The 24646-nt window shown below is 41.6% G+C and overlaps 1 protein-coding gene across 1 annotated transcript in view; it reads right to left on the bottom strand.

Moving 5' to 3' along the window:
- Positions 1–24646, bottom strand: part of LOC124554027 (ankyrin repeat and protein kinase domain-containing protein 1-like) — a 91871-nt gene that overhangs the window by 38188 nt on the left and 29037 nt on the right. The window contains exon 2 of the mRNA XM_047128053.1: positions 18193–18412. Coding sequence (XP_046984009.1) covers positions 18193–18401 — 209 coding nt within the window. The 5' untranslated portion in view covers positions 18402–18412. The remainder of the gene's footprint in view (positions 1–18192; positions 18413–24646) is intronic.

The raw sequence follows: 24646 nt of genomic DNA, 5'->3' as shown, positions 1-24646 counted from the left end.
ATGTAAGCAGTCTCTTTAGTAGACCTGTTGCATCTACCAAGTGTTCTGCCAATGAATAGCAGTCTTTGGCTTACTCTACCCGCAACATGATCTATGTGATCGTTCCAAATTAGATTATTTGTAATTGTAATCCCTCAGTATATAGTTGAATTTACATCCTTCAGACTTGTGTGACTTATCGCGTAATCGAAATTTAGTGGATTTCTTTTAGTACTCATGTGAATAACTTAACACTTTTTTCGTTCGGGGTCAATTGCCGCTTATCACACCATACACATATCTTATCTAAGTCATTTTGTAATTCATTTTTGGTGATCTGATGGCTTTACAAGACGGTGATTGACAGCATCATCCGCGAACAATTTAAGGGAGCTACTCAGATCGTGCCCTTATTAAGTGATTTAAGCTGCTTTGGTACACCGAGGAAATCTACTTCTATGTTTCTCATCTTGACAGTTGTTCTTGATTGGAATTCAGGAATATTTACTTCGTCTTCTTTGGTGAAGGAGTTTCAGAAAACCGTGTTTAATAAATCTGCTTTAGTGGCACTGCTATCAGTGACTTCTCCGTTGTTATCGCGCAGTGAAGATATTTACTGCATCTTGCCATTGGTGTGCGACCAGAATGTCTTTGGATTTTCTGCCAAATTTTCTGGAAATTATTAAAAGCATCTCGCACTGAAGCACATGCTATATTTCGAACTTCTGCAGAATTTTGCCAATCATGGACATTTTGAGTTCTTCTAAATTTGGCATGCTTTCTTCGTTTTTCTGCAACAGTGATCTGACCCGTTTTGTGTACTATCATTTATTAATTTATGTGGTATATATCTCACAATTGCTGTCGATACTATCTCTTTGAAATCATTCCACAACTTTTCTACGCTTACATGATCAGAAGGAGTGGAGACTGTCTCTTAAAAAGGCGTTAAGAATATTTTTATCAGATTTTTTAAATAGATGTACTTTACGTTTCTTTTCAGCGGTTGTAGGTGTTACAGTATTCAGCATAACAGCTATTGCCTTGTGGTCGCTAATTCCTGTATTCGTCACAATACTTACTGTTTGTCCAGGACTGTTTGTTACTAAGAGATCAAGTATACTTACGCAACTATTTACGCTTCTAGTGGGCTCGTGAACAAATAGTTCAAAAAAGAATTTTTGGAGCAAGCATTCAGTACAACTTCGGATGATGTTTCATGCCCTCTGCCAGCTTCAAACGTATAATTTTTTCAGGATATCGAGGGTAGATTGAAGTCACCACGGACTATAATTGTATGAGTGGGGTTCTTATTTGAAATGATACTCAAGTTTTCTTTGAACTGTTCATCAACAATATCTTCTGAGTCGGGGGGTTGGTAGAATGAGCCAATTAATAGTTTAGACCGATTGTCAGGTATAACCTCCATCCATACTGTTTCGTAGGAACTATCTACTTTAATTTCATTACAAGGCAAACTACTTCTGACAGCAATAAATACTCCACCACCAACTGTATTAAATCTATCCTTTCTGAACACTGTTAGATTGTTTGAAAAGCCAACATTAGAAGAAAATGCTGTCACTGACCAAAGAAAAAGCACTCAAAATTTTGTGAAGAAAACGAAACCAGCGAACGAAAACAGTACAAATTCGATAACGTTAGATGATGTGGGAGACTACATTCCTTATGAGAACTTATTTCTTATGTTTACCTATCATGTTCAACAAACCAACGAAATAAACGCAATGAAGTGTACATTGTAGTAACACAAACGAATTGCAACTTACCATGCTAACCTTACAACAAAAGTCTTTTACAATAAAACAAAATTCCAATAACACAAACGCCCCATATCGTCACGAATTGACGAGATACTGTGCGCTTCTTGTGCAAAACAGGCTTTGACCGTGTGCAGCCCACAGTCGCAATCAAGTTGCGTTGCAGGACTACCATGTAAGTATGGAAAAGTAGCAGGGTGGTCACACTCACAAGAAAATCAAGTTCACAAACCATTCGCCAGCAGGACGTTGACGAAATACAAAAGGAATTGTACCATACTGGAGAAGGATACCTTGGCCATAATATGGAGCCCAAGGAAATTTAGAAATTACTTGCAGGGTCATAGGATCATCACACGCACTAACCACAAAGCTCTAACATTCGTTAAAGATTGTTGCCTTCCAAGGAACGGAATGAAGATTGAACTCTCTAAATTAATTACATGAACAAAGTTTCAAGCAAAAAGAAAATTGAACTGATTTGCGAAAACATGAGATACCACCAAAATGAGGATCCAACTTGGAAATTTGTGAAAGTTAATTTTGATAGTATACAGTATCCCAGATTAAGAAATATTATAAACTTTTTAAAAGTATCTTGTATAGAAGGAAAGACTTCTTTGTTGAAGAATGGAGGGTACACATACATATATTTTAGATTATTTTCACCCAGCGTTTGCCATTGTGGGCCAAAGTGGGTGCCTAGATAAACTGGCTAGCATTATAGTGACAGCCAATACTGCGAGTAGAGAGATAACTGAATGTATTAGGTCTTGTGACATCTGGCAGAAAGTTAAGGTAACCAATAGACTTAATCAAGGCCGAATGCAGAACACGTTACCTGAAGATACCATGGATTTATTGTCTCTGGATCTGTATGGCTCCCCTCCCCAAACCTGCTGGTAATTTTAGTGATTCTGGAAGTATTTACAAAATTGTATCCCCTTAAAAAGGCGAAAGCAAAGTCAGTATTCAATAGCATAATTATTTTAGAACCATTAGGAAACACAAAGTAATACTGTCCGATAAAGACCTCCACTTTTATTCCTGAATCCTGAAAGGTGGCGTCGAGCAGCATGGCATAGAAACTAAATATAAATATTTCAGTCTACCATGCAGCCAGCAACCCTGTTGAACAATATATGAGGGAAATAGGATAGCTATGTTGGACCTATTGCCACGATAACCATCAGGCATGGGGCAGATTCATATCTGAATTTCAGAGGATAATTAATACCTTGCCTCATGAATCTAATGGGTTCACACCTGAGGAAATCCTACTCAATAATAATATCAAATGTTTAATTGATGAAAAACTAGAATTCTCACAGTGTACCGATTTGGGATCAGCCCAGAAGAAAGAACTGGTAAAGAAAACAAAACAAAGTAGAAAACAGAAGCGAGATCTAAAAGGCACAATAGGAACCTATAGTTTGCCAGGTTAAAAACTGGAGACTATGTTCTTCTGAATACCCATGAAAAATGAAGTGAACTTAACCATGAAATTTGTAAAATTTATGTATATATACAATGGACCATTCATAGTACAAGACACACCTCACAACAATGCCTACTATTTAATCTATCCAGAGTCCAAGAAACCCCTTGGTGTCTGTAACATAGTGGTTTCTTAAACTGTATGTCCCTAGGAATGAATAAATGATAAACTGATACCAGAATAAAAATGTATATTATGCTGTAGAAGAAATACACCTATCTTGTTAAGCTACTGTTCTGTATTTAACTGTTATTTATGTATTTATAAAAGTTTTGGTACCTGTGTAAAATTGCTGATACTTTCTTGTAAGTTACATAATCTAAAACCTGTTGTAAAATATGTGAACCCTAAACTGAAATGGCTAAAGCCAAATGTTGCTGAATTGAAAAGAAATGTGGACTGTCTTAAATACAGAGCGGAAAGCATAAAATATTTGCCAAAGTGTGGCAAGAAAATATGTCTGAAAGACTGCCAAAATCAAAATTGGGCAGCCAATTGATTAATGTCAATTGTAATGTGGTAAAAAGTTGTCGAACGGACTGTGAGATGCTATTCCAGGCAGTAAAATTGTTTGATTATTATCTTGGTTAGTATTGTATGTGTTTTGATATGGTTTTCATAGATGGACTGTCTAATAATGGCAGTGAGAAGAGAATACTAGGTTCAATTTAAATACATTTGTATCTTCACGTAAATGTCAAAGAATAGACTGCTATTATTAGAAGCAGCATTGAAAGTTTCTTGCTTTATAACTTCAGAATGCTGCAATAGGATGAGTTACATGTACAGTGTTAAAATTTCTTGTGATATTTGTAAGGGTATATTTGCATATAAGCACCTACATCTTTTGAATGCTTACAACTTGCTACTCAAATTCGTGGCAGTACCGAAATATTTTGATTACTACTCAACTAACTGTTCATAAAATGAGAGTCAATTATGATAGGTGTACAGAACTGAATAGTTCAGCTTGTTTCTTGTTTTGATAATGATGTGCATAAAGTGTATAGTGTTTTAATGTGTTTTGTGATGTATTTTTTCGTGCCCAACTCTGGTTGGATTGATTATTTTTTTGACTGCTCAACATCAGTAAACCATCAGGCATATGTAACGCCTATTTTCGACCTATCTGGTATTTGTACCGATATTTCTGTGTCTATTTGTAGTGTTGCTTATGCAGAGTGTCATATCTGTCATGGAAATTCTTTGACTATGACCTAGTTCAGTTTGTCGAACTTTTTGAACAATGTATAAACTGTGCTTGTGGATTTCAGTAACGACTGCAATGATTGTTACATAATTTACTGTAAATGACTTTGTCCATAGTTAGGGATCGCAGGGTTGAATGTATGAGATATGGGGAAACGCTGCAGCTATGGAACTAGCCTGGCAGAGTGGAAAAGGTGTGGTTGGCATGCAACTCGCCCCTGTGACAGGTATGGAGTCTGGGTTGAGCAGTGCTGTGGTCAACATCTCGCTAGCAAAAGCGGTTCATGGTGGCTTTATCCTTAGAGTTTTGAGGCCAGAGGAGCTTATGAGCATCGCTTATGGGCTTCAGATACTGCATTTAGTGGTACTATTATCATGGCTTGGTTTTTAACCCTGTAAAAATATAATTCCGATGCCAAGAAGGTCTGCAGCAGGATGAGGCCAACAGTACTGCCATGACTGCATCGCCGCCATGTTAAAAGCCACTGCAAATTACGCCACCAGTGCCACCAGCCTCCAACCAAATTGTTTGTATTTGGCACTCTGTAAATGGACCAGGTATTTGTGAAATGTGGCTCATTTTAATAATAATCATGGTGTTGCTAACCATCTTTACACCTGTGATTATCCCAAACCAAAAAGCTGGACAGGAATCTTATGCTAGTGAATTTAATTCCAAGGAATCCTATCCCAGTGAATTTAATTCCAAGTGTCCTAATGTATTATGGAAAGGCTTATTTGGCAGCTGTAAAAATAGCACAATAGCATGAAGCTATAGTGTTTAAGGTTCAGCTTTATACTTTCACAAAAATCCACTTCCATTGCAATTTTAATTCAATCTGTAGTCATTTTCTTAAATAATTTTTCTCACTTGAAAATTTGCCCGAAAATAGTAATGCTGTTAGTTAGAGAGCAATAATATTGATTTGAAGTGAAATAATTATTAATTGCACTTTGATCCGAATTACAAAGTTTTATAACTGTCCATTTCATGATAAAGTGTTAGAATTTGAATTTAATGTTGTGTTGGCATTCACGCAGCCAACTATATTTTCAGTTGGTTAAAAGACTTTGTTGTGCTTTACTTAATAATTATTGATGATAATACTTATCATTTCCCACACATACATGAGTAGTTTTGTTAATGAGCATGGTTCTTCAAAACATGAAAGTTTGAGTGCCCTCATGTGCTAGGCTAGCTAGTTAATGAAGCAAACGAAAGGTTCCTTCGGGGCCAGTGTATTTAGATTTGCGTTCTGTTTAATTCCTTCAAACTGAGCTAAGAAACAAATATTTACTGTGTTAACTACTCTAATGCAAGTTGGTTAATACACATACATATTGACCCTGTACCAAGCGATGATGTTATAGAGTATGATTTCAATAGACCTCCTCATTTAAACCACAATCATTTCATGCTCTGCCCTGTTCAATATTGCTATTAGTCTCATATGTGTTCGTGATGGTTCTATAAACTGCTGCATCCAGTTGATTTAAGGTACGTGTTGTTGGGAAGCATACGCTACTGTTTGCTATCTCATTGGCCATTTGTTTATCTGACTGCCCCAGTTAGTATTACATATACCTGCAAGGTTAGGTGACTGAGTCATAGAGTGAACAAATATAAAGAAAGAGTTTATTGTGCGTGTCAAGGACGGTTAGTTTAGCATTAGCACTATCTTCTGCTTTATTAAATTCTTTGAAACAAGACTGCCTAATTCTGCAGGTGACTTATATTAATATGTAACTTTACAACTTGCTTTTGTGCTGGGAGAAAGTCTGTTCCTGACCTACCTGTTTACTGTTGGTTATACTCTGTTGGACTGTTTCGGAAACGAATCCTAATCTGTTTGCACTATTCCTATTAGGTTATCTCACGGTCACAATTTTCTCAAAAGTTCCTCACACAGGATTAATGTTAACATCGATTGGCATTGAAGGTGTCAGTATTACCGTTACAAGTGCTCCCTATGGAGGAGCCCTCCTGCACGATTCCACTATATGTTCTGGATGGCAGACTTGCTGCAAGGCAACGCCCTGTATTCTATGACATTCGTATGGTTGCTTCTGTGTCTCAGTGTTATCGGCTCTTAGAGAGGGAGGTAGACGCATAGTTGGTAAAGACGTTTCCAGCTGAAGTACATAACAACCAGACACACATTCCAAAATCAGGTACTGGATTTTAATGTGTACCCAGGAACAGATGTACAGTCACATCACAATTTTGTTGTGATGATGAGTGAAGTGATTTTTAAGAGAATTGTGGTGAGGAATCAATGTGTAAATAAATGGGATACTGGAGTAATGACGAATGTAATTGGAATTTTAACTTCTATGAAGCTCTAGATAATGCAATAATGATAGTCACTGCTGGATGTTCAGGCAAACAGCAGTTCATGTCTCTGAAAAGCCCAATAACCAAAGTTTGAGAGACAAATGACGGTACAGGGAGACGTACTCTGAAGAAACGGCAAACGGGAAAAAATATTTAAACTGTTTGACGAACAGAGGAAGGACAAGACAGGAATACAGCAATACGGGTCGCTAAGGAATGAAATCAGTTGGAAATTTGGGGGAAATAAGAGTGATTCCAGGAATAATTAGAAGCAATGATCGCAGGAACGACACATCCAGCACGTAGAAAAGTTGAAACTAACTTCAGTGAAATTAAACGCACACGTGTCAACAAGAGTTTGAAAGGAATTCCACTGTTAAACTTGCAAGAGAGAGTAGACGTCAGAACACAGTACATTAAAGACATCTACGAGTAGGAGGAACTATCAGACGATGTGACAGAAGAAGAGATGGAAGCCGAATTGGAAAATGACGGGGACTGGCAATTAGAATCAAAATTTCACAAAACTATGGAAAACTTACCACACAAACGAGGTGAAATGGTTAGTTAACATTCCTTCAGGACTTACATAATCGTTGTGAAAGGTGGCAATCAAATGAGCATTCACATTTGTCTATATAATCCATGAGATAGGAGTCTTAATTAAACACTGCCATATAAAGACCATCCAGACAGTACAGAAGTGACCAAGGGCCGATAAGTGCTATATCTGAACAGCTCATGAATGCAAATTACTGACAAGAATAATAATAACATGCAGTAGAATGTAAGACATAGTTGAGGATCTGTTTGAGGACGCTAAATTTCGAGTAAAGGATCGAGTTGCTTCTCTGATTAAAGTAGATGAAAGACATGGATTCAGGTAGTCTCCACAAATGTTCAGACTGAACACTCAAGAATCGATGGCGGAATTGAAGAAACTTCCAGGAATTTAATTAAAACTGATGGTGAAAAGGATTACATTGATAAAATTCAGTGGTGATAGTTCTGCGTTCACTAAAGATGAGAAAGAATCACTGGGCTTGGCGAATGTAATAAACAGTCGAATGAGCACTAAATTAGGCCTAACAACCAGAAGAAAGAGGAAAGTATTGGCGGCTGGCAGCCCACATGCAATCATCGTTATTCTCTATCCGCCGATATTGTAAAATTATTAACTATAATAAGCTCATCCGAATTAGAAGTCACCTAGGCACCAATGCCGAATAAGTGCCGCAATGCTGCGGTGGACCTCCAGTGCACAGGTGGAGATTCCCCAGTGCTTCCCAGAATAGTGTAGTGTGCAGCCATCCAAGCATTCCTAAGGGTTTACCTCCTAACTCATCCAAACTGTTGCTGCTGCTGCCGCCTATTAAATACACAGGCACTGCAGAGGCCACTTTAAAGTTTGATCACCTACGCTATAGGCGAATGATCGTAACCCACGGACTATACTAAGTCGCAAGAGTTGCTCTGTATGGCCCTGGTTCAAACACTGTTTTCTAACACGCTCTTGTACAGTGCCAAACATTTCCTTTTTCTGCCACGACTTCGAGGCCAGTGACATGAACTAAACTGACATTAAGAGGTTCAGAACAATGGCCTTTCACAGGAAACTAGATGCTGCATGGTACAAATCATATTCTCTTGGCGGATAGCGTAACACGTCACACATCAGTTGATTTTAAATAAAAGACAGTTACAACATAAGCAAACTGGAGAAGTTTTACGGTGTTGGCATAGGTGTCCAAACTACCATCCGAAAGTGATTCACGAGCTCTACATTTAGACTCGTCTCTCACTCTGATGGAACAGCTGATGACTCTCCCTGCTTTCACTTTCGATTGATTCCTCATATTGCACTCATGTATGCGATCATTGGTTCTGTGCTATCCACCTCAGAAGCTGCTGTCCCTCCACCAAAACTTTTTCCCGAGCACCAACAAGCGACATCAGTCAATCATTATGTGGTAACCAGTGAACAGTTTGTATACAAAAGACACCATCGATGTACTCTAGTAATAAGCATCACAGTTGATAGTGCGAACAATTTTACAGTAACTTGAACACTGGCCAGTGATGTGACAGCATGTTTCCCCAATTTGAGTGTCATAGTTGATCCCCCCCTTCTCCACTTTGCGCGTATCAGTACGAACATGGGTAGATGACTGTGCAGTACATCCATTCAGTGTTAATTCTCCAATGCATAAATCATCTAAGTATACCAGACAGCGCTCCACATGTTTCTATCATCCCGAGCATAGTGTTTAATTTACGATCTATCTCTCTGCGCATGGGATTCACAGAGCATATTCGCTGTCTTAGGGTAAAATTAGAGAGTGAAAGACCCTCTTCACATTGTCATTGACCAACTCGCAATGCAACACCCTTAGCGCATTAATCTGCAACTGACCAGAAGAAGACCGCTATTCCACCTCTTGTGAATGAATGGAGCATTCCAAATCCTCACCCATCTCGAGATTCGTCCACATCAAGGAGCTTAGCACTCCTTATCGTATAGTAACAGATATAAATGTTCCATTATGTAATAGCAGACAATTAAGAAGAACAAGAAAGGAATGGGTTTTATAGGCGTTGGAGCTCCAGACGGATTTAGGTCGACACAATTTTACATACATCAACCAAGCTACCAACTATAAAGTACTGTTCTACAGCCCAGAATCGGTACCTGTAAGGCAGTGGTAAGAGACCATAGACACATGCACTCCTAAGGCTACAATGTTGCGCACTTGAAATGGACCTATAATGTTAGATCACCTGCGTTTCCGACCTATCAGACATATGGAATGTAGGGTTGTTAATATGCCTTAGTGAGAAATATATTTCAAGCGCGTGACATACGTCCTCATATCCAATTTCTCTACGAAAAACTATGTTATCGAACCGTAAAACACTTGCTTTGCATGACACAAGCACAATATAGCTTTCTGGAGACATTTAGTGTCCACTGTTCACATCCAAACACTGTTCAGAAGTTATACGATGCCTGCTTCACACCTATATAAAATGATCGTTAGTAATGGGGCATACATCCTACAAGCAAACAAATAAACCCATAGCAGCAGCGTCCAACATGTGTCATTCCATCACTAACTCTGTAAACAGCACATCTGTCAGGCAGGTGTGTACGTCGGAATTGCAACACCTCGCAAGCTCCTATGGCTAACTTAGTTATGAAGCTGAAGTCTCGATTTTACACCCAAGATGACATAGAGGGGATGGAATACATCATATAAATACATCACTACCTCCCTGATTCCCTTCTTTTCGATGTCAACGTTTTTCTGGATTCCTCCTGTTGCCACATACTTGTTCCCATGTACAAATTGCTCGAGGCAAATCAGAAGATAAGAAAGCACTTCCTCAATTTCACAGTGTTTTTGTGTATATTGTGTTAATTTATACCTATGCTCTCATCATTTTTCGCAATTCTATCGATTTTAGGTCAGATCTATTCATACGATCATGGGACAACATCTTGTTCTGTGTTCTAAAATCGCCTGTAAATGTAGTACAGCCGCCAACACCTAGCCCAAATGTACTGATCGGGAGGCACAGTATAGCACTGTACTCTACAGTATCCAGTCAACTCCACATTCGGAGAGCGTTTGCCCGGTTTTCTGTTTGTCTGTGTATATGCAACCCTCACGGACAGCTCCCTGGACCAAACCCCCACCGCTGGTGTACGAAACTTCGAAAATAGAATACGTGGCTGGATGTAATTCATGGTTGGTTCTCCCACCAACCCTATCGCATATATGGCATGTGGTGGATCTGTCTCTCAACATAGGTTCGTATATATAGTCCGCGGCAGATCCACACTCGAATGCTAACTCAGATGTGGTACATTGTGAATCTGCATGCCAACACCACTTCGTACATTGCATGTGACAGATCCACCTCCAAAACTTATCCCATGCCTGCCATATTGTGGATACACATCTCAACACTGCTCCAGAAATAGTGCACGTCAGATCCATCTTCAACCCCTATCCCATGCATGGCATGTTGTGGACCCACATCTCAACACCGATCCAGGTATAACACATGGTTGATCCACATTCGAACGCTAACTCGGGTCTATGCTCAAGGTGATAGAAATATGTGGAGTGCTGTCTTGTATACTCTGATGATTTGTGAGTTGGGAATTAACACTGAATGGATGTACTGCACAGTCATCTATCCATGTTCGCACTGATACTCGCAAAGTGGAGAAGGGGTGGATCAGCTATGATACTCAAATTAGGGAAACATGCTGTCAATGACTGATGTTGAAGTTAAGGTAAAATTGTTTGCACTATCAACTGTGATGCTTATTATTAGCGTACATCGATGGTGTCTTTCTCATCCCATCTGTACACTGGTTACCACATAATGATTGACTGATGTCGCTTGTTTGAGCTGGGGAAAAAGTTTTGGTGGATGGACAGCAACTCCTGGGGTGGATAGCACAGAAACACTGATCACGGACATGAGTGCAATATGAGATATCAGTCGAAAGGGAATGCAGGGAGAGTCATCAGCTGTTCCATCAAAGTGAGTACGAGCCTAAATGTAAGCTTCGTGAATCACCTTCGGATGGTAGTTTGGACACCTACGACAACACCGTAAAGTTTTTCCAGTTTGCTTATGTTGTAACTGTCTTTTATTTAAAATCAACTGATGTGTGACGTGTTACACTATCCGCCAAGAGAATATGATTTGTACCATGCAGCATCTAGTTTCCTGTGAAAGGCCATCGTTCTGAGCCTCTTAAAGTCAGTTTAGATCATGTCACTGGCCTCGAAGTCGTGGCAGAAAAAGGAATGTTTGGCACTGTACAAAAGCGTGTTAGAAAACAGTGTTTGAACCTGGACAAGACAGAGCAACTCTTGTGACTTCGTATAGTCTGTGGGATACGATCATTCGCCTATAGCGTAGGTGATCAAACATTAAAGTGGCCTCTGCAGTGCCTGTGTTTTTAATAGGCGGCAGCAGCAGCAACAGTTTGTATGAGTTAGGAGGTAAACCTTTAGGAATGCTTGGATGGCTGCACGCTACGCTATTCTGGCAAGCACTGCGGAATCTGCATATGTGCACTGGAGGTCCACTGCAGCATTGCGTCACTGCATCGGCATCGGTGCCTAGGTGCATCCTAATTCGGATGAGCTTATTATAGTTCGTAATTTTACAATGTTGGCGGATAGAGAATAACGATGATTGCATCTTGGGCTGATTGACTTCAATGGACGTGTATCCGTAGTACTTGTATCTAGTTTGGGGACGTAACACATTTTGCGCATTTCTGCCGAATGTTCAAAACATGCTCCTGTTGCACTAACTCAGGTCGTTCTGTTTCTACATAGGTCACGGAAAGTGGTGGATATGTCTTACTCCTACTTCTGCACAGTTCCGACTAAATTAGAACGACCACAAGCAAAGCTGTAGAAACGGGAGCAGTTGCAAGACCCATAGTGGGTGACTGAAACCACGTTGGAATTTTGATGACTCGTTTCAAGATATTGGAGACCCAGAAATATGATTCACTTACGGGTGTGATTCGATGCAGGTATGTGCTTGAATGGAAAGACCTGATTCCAAATCATTGACATCATTACTAGCAGATAGTGTAACACTAGAGATCTGAGATGCTAGTGTACATTTTTCTTCTTTTGACCTTCATCGGCACATCATCTACTACCACTGTCTGTGTTCTTTCTGAATCAGTCATTGCCTGTAACTCAGCGGAAACATCAAAGAACCTCTGATATGGCCTCGAGACAGAATGCACTAGAAATACTATAGAACTACCGAGTTGGGGCATTGTGAGGGAGTCGCAAATACTGGTTACATAGTGCGTTCCTTAGCCAAATACCTTTCAAAATGCTGTAATTTTATCCCAAGGGTGCGTCATGGGCTTACACACTCCTATGATCTACGTCATGGTACTTGTACAGAAAAAATCACCTCATTCAGAGGTAATGTCTTATCTCGATTCGTAAAGGAGGAGTAGTTTCGATCAGTATTATTTTGTAACGTAGATAATCAATCATTGACAAAGTATTGTACTTAGTAGTAGCGATGGGTGCGTGATATGTTCGTATTTGAACATCAGGTTTATAAAGTATATGTCTGTGGAACGGAAATGACTATGTCTAGTCGTAAGGAGGGTATGGATTTTACTAGAAGTACTGTGATAGCAAAGGAAGACTATGTCAAGTCATAAGAAAGGTGGTGATATTTCTATTTACAGAGCCACTGCCAAAAGCAGGGTGCATTTCCGATACTTTGCTCATTCTCAAATGCCATTCAACTGAGAGTACGATCGTTACATTTAATTGTAGGTATAATGATAACACATATATGTGACCGGCATTGTGCAATAATTCAGTGTATGCATGGCCGGTGGTGAGAATCATTCACGTTTCCCGTTAAAGGCAGCAGCTGTCCCAATGATGAGGCCTGTTGGAGTGCAGGAATGTATCTGTGTTAACTTTGCCATCCTCTAGACGACCGAATAGTGAACTAATACTTAGTATGTGTTGGGTGGATTTAGTGATCAAGTGGAAATTTGAGAAGATTATGTACGGAAGTGCGTTTCCACAGGACTGTTATTCCCTCCCATGTAAATTGTTCGGTTGACTGTATTCTTCACATCTGGCATCTTTATTTAGTTGAGAGACGATCGATTATGCTGTGTGAATCTGGCATGTGGATGACAGGTTTGCCTGTTCTCTAGACATGGGAGAGACCGTAATTGGCATGCAAATTATAGGGGTGAGTTGGAATTCGTTATATCACCGAATTTGGTGTTCGAGAGTGGAAATATCAGTTTCCTCTATTTGTTTCTAATTACTCAGTGGTTTACAGAAAGGTGCACCTTGCAAAAGTTTGGAGTTTGTAGAGAGATAATTTGCAGTCTATATCTTGGGAATTACGTTGCGCTAGAAATTGGTAGGAGGCCGCCTAGTGCTTCATATCGAGATGTACTGCGAGAACGGTATAATATTATGGTGAACCATGCTAAAACACGTATGTTCTTGTAATCCCCGAGTCTGGAGGTGTCTTTAGAAAAGCGAGCAGGTTCAGAGCAGAAAGAGTAACACGTTTGTGCCGAGGGGAAACGATCTCGAATTTGTAGAAGAGTTCTGAGAGAGACGTCGGTTTGCTGAGGGTGCTATCATGTAAAAGAGATGATTTTGTATGGCGCCGAATGTCACGTCTGTAGAACGAAAGAAGAGGCTGAAGGTGCTTTCCTAGGACTGGGGAGCATCGTGACATATAGCTTGTGTGAGTGTAGGCATAGCATAATTTTTTCGGGCACTGTACAGATATAAATTGTTTGTGTAAAATGTGTGTATATTGTAAAGTTACTGTGGCCTACGAAGCGTAAAATGTGTATATATTGCATTGTAAAGTTACTACGGGTTATGTTATGGCATGAAGGCATGAATAGAGAGGGTAATTGTGTGTCCTCTTGTAAGAGTCTTTCCGTATTTGACGATATGTATGGTAGTTAGTATGATTCAATTGTCAGTGCAGTATGGCGATCTGTGTAAATTAAGCACTGAAAGTCTCGTGTGCAGAAGTAAAGAAGGCGGGCAGTGCTTCTATATCGGCGGTATCAGAAATTCGACGGTTAAATCCGATAAAAGCCAATCATAACGATAGATTCATTTACATCCTTTGTGCTGGGATATAGCAGCCTCTACAACGCGGTGGGAACGTTTCTGTGTGTTGAAAGCAGCTTGTGCTTTTCTGGAATACATTTCTGCAGCATTTTCGCCGGACCGCAGTTAGAGGGAGGGTAGCGAACCACCCATGTGCGCGGCCTAGCTTGGAGCGTCTTCACTCTGTAAATATGTCTTCTCTCCCGTCCGATCGCGTCATACACGGTGCCTAGGTGATTTCGTATTTGGATGGCAATATCTATGGTGTCAAGTACGAAAGGGATGTCCCCACCTCATGTGTGTGAGCATTTGTGAGGGATTTGATAGCTGGTGACCGCGTCGCTTTGTGCTCTAAGGGACAGGTGGGGGGGTGGGGGTTTGTGCTTGCGCAAGTTGATTGCATTATTTTGCGAGCAGGCCTGTCGACTATGCCTGCGCTATTTGGACAGTTTATGAGCACTGAGCATGTCTGCAAATCTCTGTGCTGCATTATTTAGGAGCAGTTTGCAGGTCTGTACTGAAATTATTTCGGAAAATTAGTAGTTTTCATGTCTACAGACTGTGTATTATGACTCCAAGCACATTAGGGCGAGCGTTTTGTGTCAGTATGACAAGTATACTCCATATCTAAATAAAATGTTCCAAAATAAATAGAGTACACTCCTTACCCTCCCCAGCAGCCCACTGCAGCCTCAGTCATATTCGCTCCATTTTCCCCCAACAGACCACCATTTGGGATTAGGTCACAGGACAGATGACAGTACCCTCTGTTGGCTGTAGTGTGTACTAGGTCAGTTGGAGTCTAGATCTCGTGGCAAACACATTGTTTGCCGCCATCTTGGCTAACGTCACAGATGAGAGCGCCCTCTGGTTGTGGCGACGTATACTAAGTTAGTTGGAGTCCGGAACTTGTGGTGAACACAATGCATGGAAGTACTGCATGAAAATGATTAAATAAAACTTATGTCCAATTCCTTTTCCCACAAATCCTTAGGAGGAGGTGGCGGTCTGGTGACTGAGATTAGTAAAAGTGTCCTATCTTTCGCCCCATTTTCATAACTTAGTAGAGATATGTGAATTGAACTTTGTTTACCTGCCATAATTCAAACTTGGTGCCAGTTCATAGGAAGGTGTTCGGGAGACTTAGGTTAGTGGAGATAGGCCAAGTGAGCTATATTCTCGCGATTTTCTTAGCTTAGTAGAGATAACAGAGGTGTGATGCATTATCCTGCTGGAATTTGAACTTTCAGCCATTTTCCTGGGGGAGGTGGAGGTCAGGCGACAGAGGTTAGTCGAGGTAGGCCGAGTGACCTATATTATCACGGTTTTCTTTGCTTAGTAGCGAAACAACAAGTGAGCTTTGTGTACCACCAAAATTCAAACTTGGCACCAGTTCATAGGAGGATGTGGCGCTCTGGTGACTTAGGTTAGTGGAGGCAGCGCAAGTGAGCAATGTTCCAGCGATTTTCTTTACTTAGTAGTGATAACTGGGGCGTGGTGCATTATCCTGTTGGGATTTTGTCTTCCCGCCATTTTTTCTGTCAGGGGGGGGGGGCACTTTCCTGCCAAAATTCAAACTTGCCACCAAAATCCGCCATCTTGAATGTCGTCAGAGCCACCACCTTCGGTGACTTAATCGCCGCCATCATGGATGACGTCATCGCCGCCATCTTGTATAACGGTACTTTGGGTCGTATGCAGGTTCTCGCAATACTCCCTAGTTTAATACGTAGCTTCGGTGCTCATGGCATTCTAAACCTGTTGTTGAACAGACAGAAACATCATCTACAGCAGGCAGAGTTTCTGCTTAGCGTATGTGTGGTTATTGGGACTATCTGTTACAGCTAACTACAGTGCTCCAAGCCCTGAAAAGCTGAGGCTGTGCTGACGTTTGCTTCTGTGTTGTGCATGGCGAGTATATTTCTTGTTATTAGCAGAAATCTTACTGCAAATTATTGGGTTCCTTCTCTTCTGTCATTCCTGCCAAGCACCCCAAATTGTCTCATAAATGTGTGTTTGTGTGACCCTTATTAGACCATTCCAATACTCCGAGAGTATTAGACGTTCGTCTCTTGATGGAGGGTGTTACAGATTCAGTGCAGTCATACACTATGTGATCAAAAGAATTCGGACACTCACATCTGCTTTTCATATTAGGTGCTTTGTGCTGCCACCTGCTGACAGATACTCCACAGCAGTGACCTCAGTATTCATTAGACGTCGTGAGAGAGCATAATGGAGTGCTCCACGGAATTCACAGACTTCAAACGTCGTTCGGTGATTCGGTGTCACATGTGTCATACGTCTGCACGCGAGATTTCCACTCTCTTAAACATCCCTAGGTCCACTGATTCCGATGTGACAGTGAAGAGGATATGTGAAGGGACATGTACAGCACAAAAGCATACAGGCCGACCTTGTGTGTTGACTGACAGAGACCGCCGACAGTTGAAGAGGGTCCTAATGTATTATAGGCAGAGATCTATCACACAGGAATTCAAAAGTGCATCAGGATCCACCGTAAGTACTATCACAGTTAGGCAGGAGGTGAGAAAACTTGAATTTCATGGTCGAGCAGCTGCTCCAAAGCCCAACATCGCGCCGGTAAATGCCAAACGATGCGTCGCTTGGTGTAGGAAGTGTAAACCTTGGATGATTGGGCAGTGGAAAAACGTTGTGTGGAGTGACGAATCGCGGTACACAATGTGGCGATACGATGGCAGGCTGTGGGTATGGCGAACGCCGTGTGAAGTCATCTTCCTGCGTGTGTAGGGCCAACAGTAAAATTTGGAGGCGGTGGTGTTAGGGTGTGGTTGTGTTTTTCGTGGAGGGGGCTTGCACCCTTCATTTTGCGTGGCATTATCACAGCACAGGCCTACATTGATATTTTGAGTACCTTCTTGCTTCCCACTGTCGAAGAGCAATTCAGGGATGGCGATTGCATCTTGCAACACCATCTAGCACCTGTTCACAATGCACGGCCTGTGGCGGAGTTGTTACACGACAACAACATCCCTGTAATGCAATGGCCTGCACATAGTCCTGACCTGAATCCTATGGAACACCGGTGGGATGTTTTGGGACGCCGACTTTGTGCCCGGTCTGACCAGCCGATATCGATACCTCTCCCCAGTGCAGCACTCCAAGAAAAATGGACTGACATTCCCCACAAAACCTCCTAGCACCTGATTGAACGTATGCCTACTAGAGTAAAAGCGGTTATCAAGGCTAAGGGTGGGCCAACACCATATTGATTTCCAGCATTACCGATGGAAAGCGCCACGAACTTTTAAGTCATTTTCATTCAAGTTTAGGGATACTTTTGATCACATAGTGTGCTATTTCCCTGTCACTAGATTTCCTGTGTGTGACGTTACCTAAATTATTGTTAGCATTGGTTTGATGATTATGATGAGAATAAATCAATGAACTGTTGACAATGACTCACTATTTTCCCTATCAATGTATTCTTAATTAACCACTCTCTCGTGATACTACGATCTAATCCTGTCGACACCAGCTCATTATTCACCTGGCTGTATGTTCTGATTGTATTCCTAGTTCATTTTGCTGAACCATATTAAATCTAGACTGAACATTTACACTTTGCTTTTCGGTATTTATCCCTTATGTACGACAAAATGGTCGCGCGCGCCTGTGTTTGTGTGCGTGTGCGTGTGCGTGCGCGTGTACGTGTGCGTGTGTGGTGAGGGAACTCACCGCATTCGAGAGACAGTGGCCCCATCAAGTGGAGGAGTCGTGGGCCGCGCAGCAGCAGGTGTCTGGCAAGTTGTGGTGGTGGTGGTGGTCGTGGTGGCAGCGGCGGCGGTCTCGCCTGCCACGACCGTCACCACGGCGTCGTCCCCTGAGTCGAGGTGGGCGCCCAGGTCCACGGCCGCCGTCTCCGTGATGTCCTTAACCGCTTCCATTGCGGACGATTCTGAAACACGGCGCCACCGAGCAGCCCTTTCAGCTTACAGTTGACTATCGATACTTCTATGAGCGACAAACACACCCGTGTCCAGTGACAGTTGATTAATGTGGTCGTCAGTCAGTTCCAGCACTAACATATGTGTCCTTTCAGACTGATGCCATTTGCGAATAATTGCCAATCTTTAATAATACAATTTTCAAGACCTACCTTTTCGTTCAGCACATTTTATTTGGACATAAAGGTCCAGAATCGGCAGAGACCTCATTTCCATGGTCTTTTCTACAGAGCAATGTTACTTGTTCTCTAGATCATTCGAAATAGACGTCTACCTAAATACTAGTAAGGTTGTAGAGAACTGTAGCAGTACTTTATACATTGAGATATTCTCTTTACTTCTCCTGTTATTGAAGAAAACAATATTATTTAGTGACTGCAATCTGTATTATTCGTCACTCAACAAACAGTCGTGCATGTAGCCTTGCAGGAGTTGTTTCAGACTGGAGATCAACTACGTACCAAAACATGGAGGGTGTTTCTGCCTATGGGAAGCAGGCCCACTCAGCCTGCAACTCATTCTCTACACTTCTCTAATAGTCCAATAGGACAACATGCAACAACCAAGCACAACACAATATGTCAAAGCCAGCCATAGGGAATATCCTTTCCTCTAAAGCAACACGTATACTATCATATTGTAACTGAAGTCACAGTACCACGGTATTGCAGATGGTACTGATAAGAGTACGTACAGTTTCTCAACTACAAGGTCTAATTTTCGCTGAAGGAGTCCTCAGTTCCTGCTTATCCTGACATATACACACGGTGGTCCATTGATAATGACTGAGCCAAAGATCTCACGAAAGAAGCGTCAAATGAAAAAACTACAAAAAACTAAACTTGTCTAGCTTGAAGGGGGAAACCAGATCACGCTATGGTTGGTCCGCTAGATGCATTAATGCGGTATTTACAGATAATCACGCTGTAACAGCATGCGATCCGAGAAATAATAAGTTCAGAGGTACATGTATCACATTGCAACAACCGAAATAAAATGTTCAAACGTACCTACGTTCTGTATTTTAATTTAAAAAACCTACCTGTTACCAACTGTTCATCTAAAATTGTGAACCATATGTTCTTCGACTATTACAGCGTCATCTATCAAAAAACGAAAAAAAGTGATCCAACTAAAACATTCATACTTCTTCATGCACTACACGAATATGTAATAAGAATGGGGGTTCTATTTAAAAAAAACGCAGTTGATATCCGTTTGACCTATGGCAGCGCCATCTAGCGGGCCAACCATAGTGCCATCTGGTTTCCCCCTTCAAGCTAGACAAGTTTCGTCATTTGTAGTTTTTTTGTTTGACGCTTATTTCGTTAGATATTTGGCCCGGTCACATCAATGGACCACCCTGTAAACTGTGACCATTAGATAGCCAGACTGTTCCTTTAAATAAGACAGGAAATCACTATTTCTTTATTAGATTTACTATGTTTCATTAGAAACAGTCGCTGAAGAATCCATTTTAAAACATTAATTCGAAATAGTTCTGTAGGAGTCGAGGATTTAACATGGGCCAGGTACCGACAATATTTCTGCTGACCTTTGTAAGGTGTCAGGCAAATCCAACACCTTCCATGAAGACCCTGACATGATAAGCAAATCCAGTAGTAGTCACATAGCTTCGAATAAATCGTGACATTAAATTAACCAAAGTAATACCACAGACTACTGTGGAATACCACAGACTAACACAAGAATGCCTAAATGCATGTCATACCTTCCCACCGTGAGACAGACGCAGTTCCGAGGGGAGAAACGATAACAGAAGCCGAGAGCAGAACCATGTTAAGCTAGAAGGCCCTACGATAAGGGACGGACACCCACGTCGCCAGCTAACCGCTAGGACCACCCCCCAGCCCATGGTAAAAGCTAGAGCCCTCCAGAAGAACAGTATAGATCTTACGATAACACTAAAAGGGCCACCCCAGCCGCAAGTTTTAGCATGAGACTTTTTCGTGTCTCTATTACGTCAGGACCACCCCCCAGCCCATGTTAAAAGATAGAGCCCTCCACAAGAACAGTATAGATCTTACGATAACACTAAAAGGACCACACCAGCTGCAAGTCTTAGCGTGAGACTTTTTCGCGTCTTTGTTACGTTGCAAACTTTAAAAACATGGCCCCACCACGAAAAGTACAACGTTTCTCATTGGATAGACAGAATTTTTGTAGGTGGAGCTTAAGGTTAACATTGAGACCCTGATTGGTCAGATGAAAACCCAGCCAGATAGTTTTTGTAAACCAACTTCGGTAAACTGTAGTAAGGAGAAGTTAGGAGAAAGGTTGCTTCCGAGACGGCGAGGTGAGCGGAGCTGTGCTGCCCACCGCCCCCTGACGAACACCGACAAAGTAATGAATGCACGCGATGCCGCATAACAGCGCATAAACTTCACGCAGAACTGCAGAAGACTCATCTGTTACAAACCCTTTTTGCGTAATGCTAGTGTCGATCGTCAGTTAAAGCTCATGGTGTTCACATTTGCCACTTGAAGTAAAAATCTGAAACGCGATGATTTTTCTGTTATATAGTTATTGAGAAGCCACATCAGCCACTGTAATTTATGACAAGTTAGATAAGTATTTAAAGATAACTGAGAGTCACTGTAGACCATTTTGATAGTTTTCTCTTTTGTGAAACTTAATTTAAACCTAGATTATAGATGTGATATGGCATAGGTCATCCTTTGATCCATTGTAAAACTTGGAAACCCACTCAGGGAATATTCGTTCACATTTTTGTTGAACGCAGTTGGTTTTTATCATCCTGTATTAAAACATTTCCTTTTATCAATAGTGCAATTTATAAACAACGTTTTGTGAGTAGAATAAAATTTTCAATGGAGTTTACTGCTTTTTCGACGTTATTTTACCAGCTAACTAAAAATAGGAAAGTCTTGAACCCCTCCCACGAAATGGAGTTGGTATTAAGATTCTTTTACAGGGAGTGCAGTGGAGCTGACGCTGAAAACATTAAGTATTTGGTTATATCATCGCTAGTCTCACTGAACTCTTCTGAACTCTACATGTCATGTGTGGTCTGGTGTCTCCTTAGCAGCAACAGGTCCCAGGTTCAAACTAGTCAATTCCCCAAAAAACGCGCTCAGAGCGTCTTTGCGCGAAAGTGGTAGGGAGACACGATATAGAACAAACAGACACCACGCAGAATGTAAGATCTTCTCTGTGTGTTATATAAGTGAACGAGGAAAACTATCCATACATCTTGAAAGAAACATTTTAAATTACAATCACAGAAACAAGAATGACTTCAAAAGGGAGAAATTACAGAGCGTTTAGTGTAGTTGTCCACAGCCAGCAGATATAACGATTTTATTTCCTCAAAAATGTGAAGCCACGATTTCAGATAGTCACTTTGGATTTAAAAAAAGGAAAAAAAAACAAGAAATGAATGGGACTGCTGATGTTTGCACTAAGCACACACACAACACGCTGCTACAGCGACAGCCGAGTACCTCCAGACTGGAGGACAGCGGGTACCACATACGCAAACAGAAGCCGCCACTAGCGGCTACATACTCAAGACAGACAAACGTGTTCATCTGTGACTGGTTAAACGTCGACAGACGCAGCGAACTGGATAGAGGAGGTACCATCGAGACTGGAAGACTGCCGTCGAAGCCTCACAGAGGCAGCGAGGCAATACTTGCACCACATTATCAGTCTACAACAAGCTGTAAATGAACATATGAACACGTGAGAATTTACCCACGCAACTGTATGTCTTTGTGCTTGTAGTTTAAAACGTCGACGTTGTAGCCACCTCCTACAGCTGCAGACTAAACAGAATCTGAAGAGGAATGCTAATTCGCTTATCTGCTGAGACGCAAAAGACCCCTGAAAACAATAACAGACGAATCTGTGAATGTGAAAGTAGGCAGAGGAACACCACATGAACTCACTGAAATTATGGAAGATTCAGCTGCAGCTGCACAGCAGAAATGAAGGAATCAGAGACATGGAGATTGGAGATCCACCACCAAACAGTGGTTGCACACACACACACACACACACACACACACACACACACAACCACTTATCATTAAAAAGACGTTGGTTTCATCCCGTGCAATTTTAATCCTTGTTTTCCGCATGCGAAATTTACATGACAGCAGAAAATGACACACGTAACAAATTCTTTCTATCTCAGTGTCAGATCACTCCATCTTCAACACTGTGTTTCAGAACTCGGAAACCTGCGACTGATGAGAATTTTCTGATTCAGTATCTCACAATTTCCAGTGACGTGTTAGGCCTGCTCAGGAACACTACTGCTGTAGCTCAGGACCCAGTTCACCGACTGGACGTCAGAATGTTTTGATTAGTATACTGAAGGTAATAATACTTCTTTATTAGCACGAGACCTTGCCGTTTAATGCCGTGTGGCACATATTTCTAGTTCCAAATGACTCTGTTACACAGACATTACACACAAAGGAAAGTATTACTGATAGATGTCTAGCAGGTATTATACCAGTTTATACCATTTTAGTCCATCTCGTGAGACTTCCTTCATGGAGCCAAAGTCATTCTATCTGAGGGGTTAGTTTATGTTCGACGTTTTCTTTTTTTTTTTTTTTGTTTTTCTACACTTGTACAGCTAACGCTTCGACCTAGGATCGTGATTCGAGCGAGACAAGCTGCGCGCACGCGTATCTGAAACACTGGAAGGTTTGCAAGGGAGTAAACTGATAGACTGTGGGTACTCTTATCGTTTTGGTTTTACACTTCTACTCCTCTACAGTATGAGTCATTCTACAGTCCTGACCTGTTTTGACAACGTGTGTAAGGCACAGTACGAAACGCGGCACCCACCCTTTGATCTCTGTGCACCTGAGACACGGTTCCAGACCAGCAGTCCTGCACTTTTCCGAACGACGACAGCGTAAATCCATTCAATACACAAGTAAACAAAAACCCTTATCATGACAGACTAAACAAATTAGATTCTTAGTAAGGAAGCTACACATCTCGCTAGTTTTACGCGATGTGTAGGGTACGCTTGCGACAGTTTGTTACACTGACCTCTTTCAGCAGAAGCAAACACACTTTTCCACTTCTGGAAGGTTAAAAGGGTGGTCGAACACACAGCAGACAGCAAGGAATTACACAGTGGGTGCAGGACAGGGGCCAGTGAGACTGCTGCAGAGCTGGAACACCACGACTGCGAAGCTGTCGCAGGCAGCCGGCTGGAGGGGGGGGGGAGGGGGCGACCGCCCCTGCTGCCTGCTGTACACACACACACACACACACACACACACACACACAGCCGGCCAGTGTAGCCGAGCGGTTCAGTTTGGAACCGTGCGACCGCTACGGTCGCAGGTTCGAATGCTGCCTTGGGCATGGATGTGTGTCATGTCCTTAGGATAGTTAGGTTTAAGTAGTCCTAAGTTCTAGCGGACTGATGACCTTAAAAGTTAAGGCCCATAGTGCTCGGAGCCATTTGAACCACCCAACCACACACACACACACACACACACACACACACAGAACTCACTGAAAGGGGATGCAGTGGCTACCTGTCAATGGCAACATCGTCCCATACCTGTGGTATGCGCAGTGCTTGGCCGCAAATGAAAATTAGCGACGTAGCAACGAACTGCGACATGGCTGCGCGAGCCATTTACGTTAACCTCCTTCCCAGGCGGCGGGTTGGCGTAGGGGGAACAGTTCAGAACGATAATCTCAGGATAGTGGCTACGAGTCCTTCTGTGGAATTCTTTTAACATTCCGTATAACTTTAACATGGTATTGGTCTTCCATATTATTGTATTGCAGAACATTAATAGTGTGTAATGAAGTCTGCATTGGGTCTATGTTCGTTCATGAACCAACAGAATATTCCATAAATATCTTTCTTTCCAATCTCTGCGCTATTTACACTGCAAATAAAGCAAAATAATAGTCAATATATCGTATATGTTACCATTTTCATAAAGTGGAAGGAACAACATATCCACATATAAACGACGAGATTTTTCTAGCTAAACAATCGCCGTAGGGCAGTGTTTAAAGTGAGCACAGAATTTCATCAAAAAGCTTCACAGCCGTTCATCTCATCGTGAGAGAAAGGGAAATCACATCGAAAGAAGACTGCATCAAAATATATTCCATTCTACATCACCAGCTATCCTTGCGAATATTCGGCGGAA

This window comes from Schistocerca americana, chromosome 11, assembly GCF_021461395.2.
Source record: "Schistocerca americana isolate TAMUIC-IGC-003095 chromosome 11, iqSchAmer2.1, whole genome shotgun sequence".
Classification (NCBI taxonomy): domain Eukaryota; kingdom Metazoa; phylum Arthropoda; class Insecta; order Orthoptera; family Acrididae; genus Schistocerca; species Schistocerca americana.
This window is presented reverse-complemented; position numbering and strand designations above follow the sequence as displayed.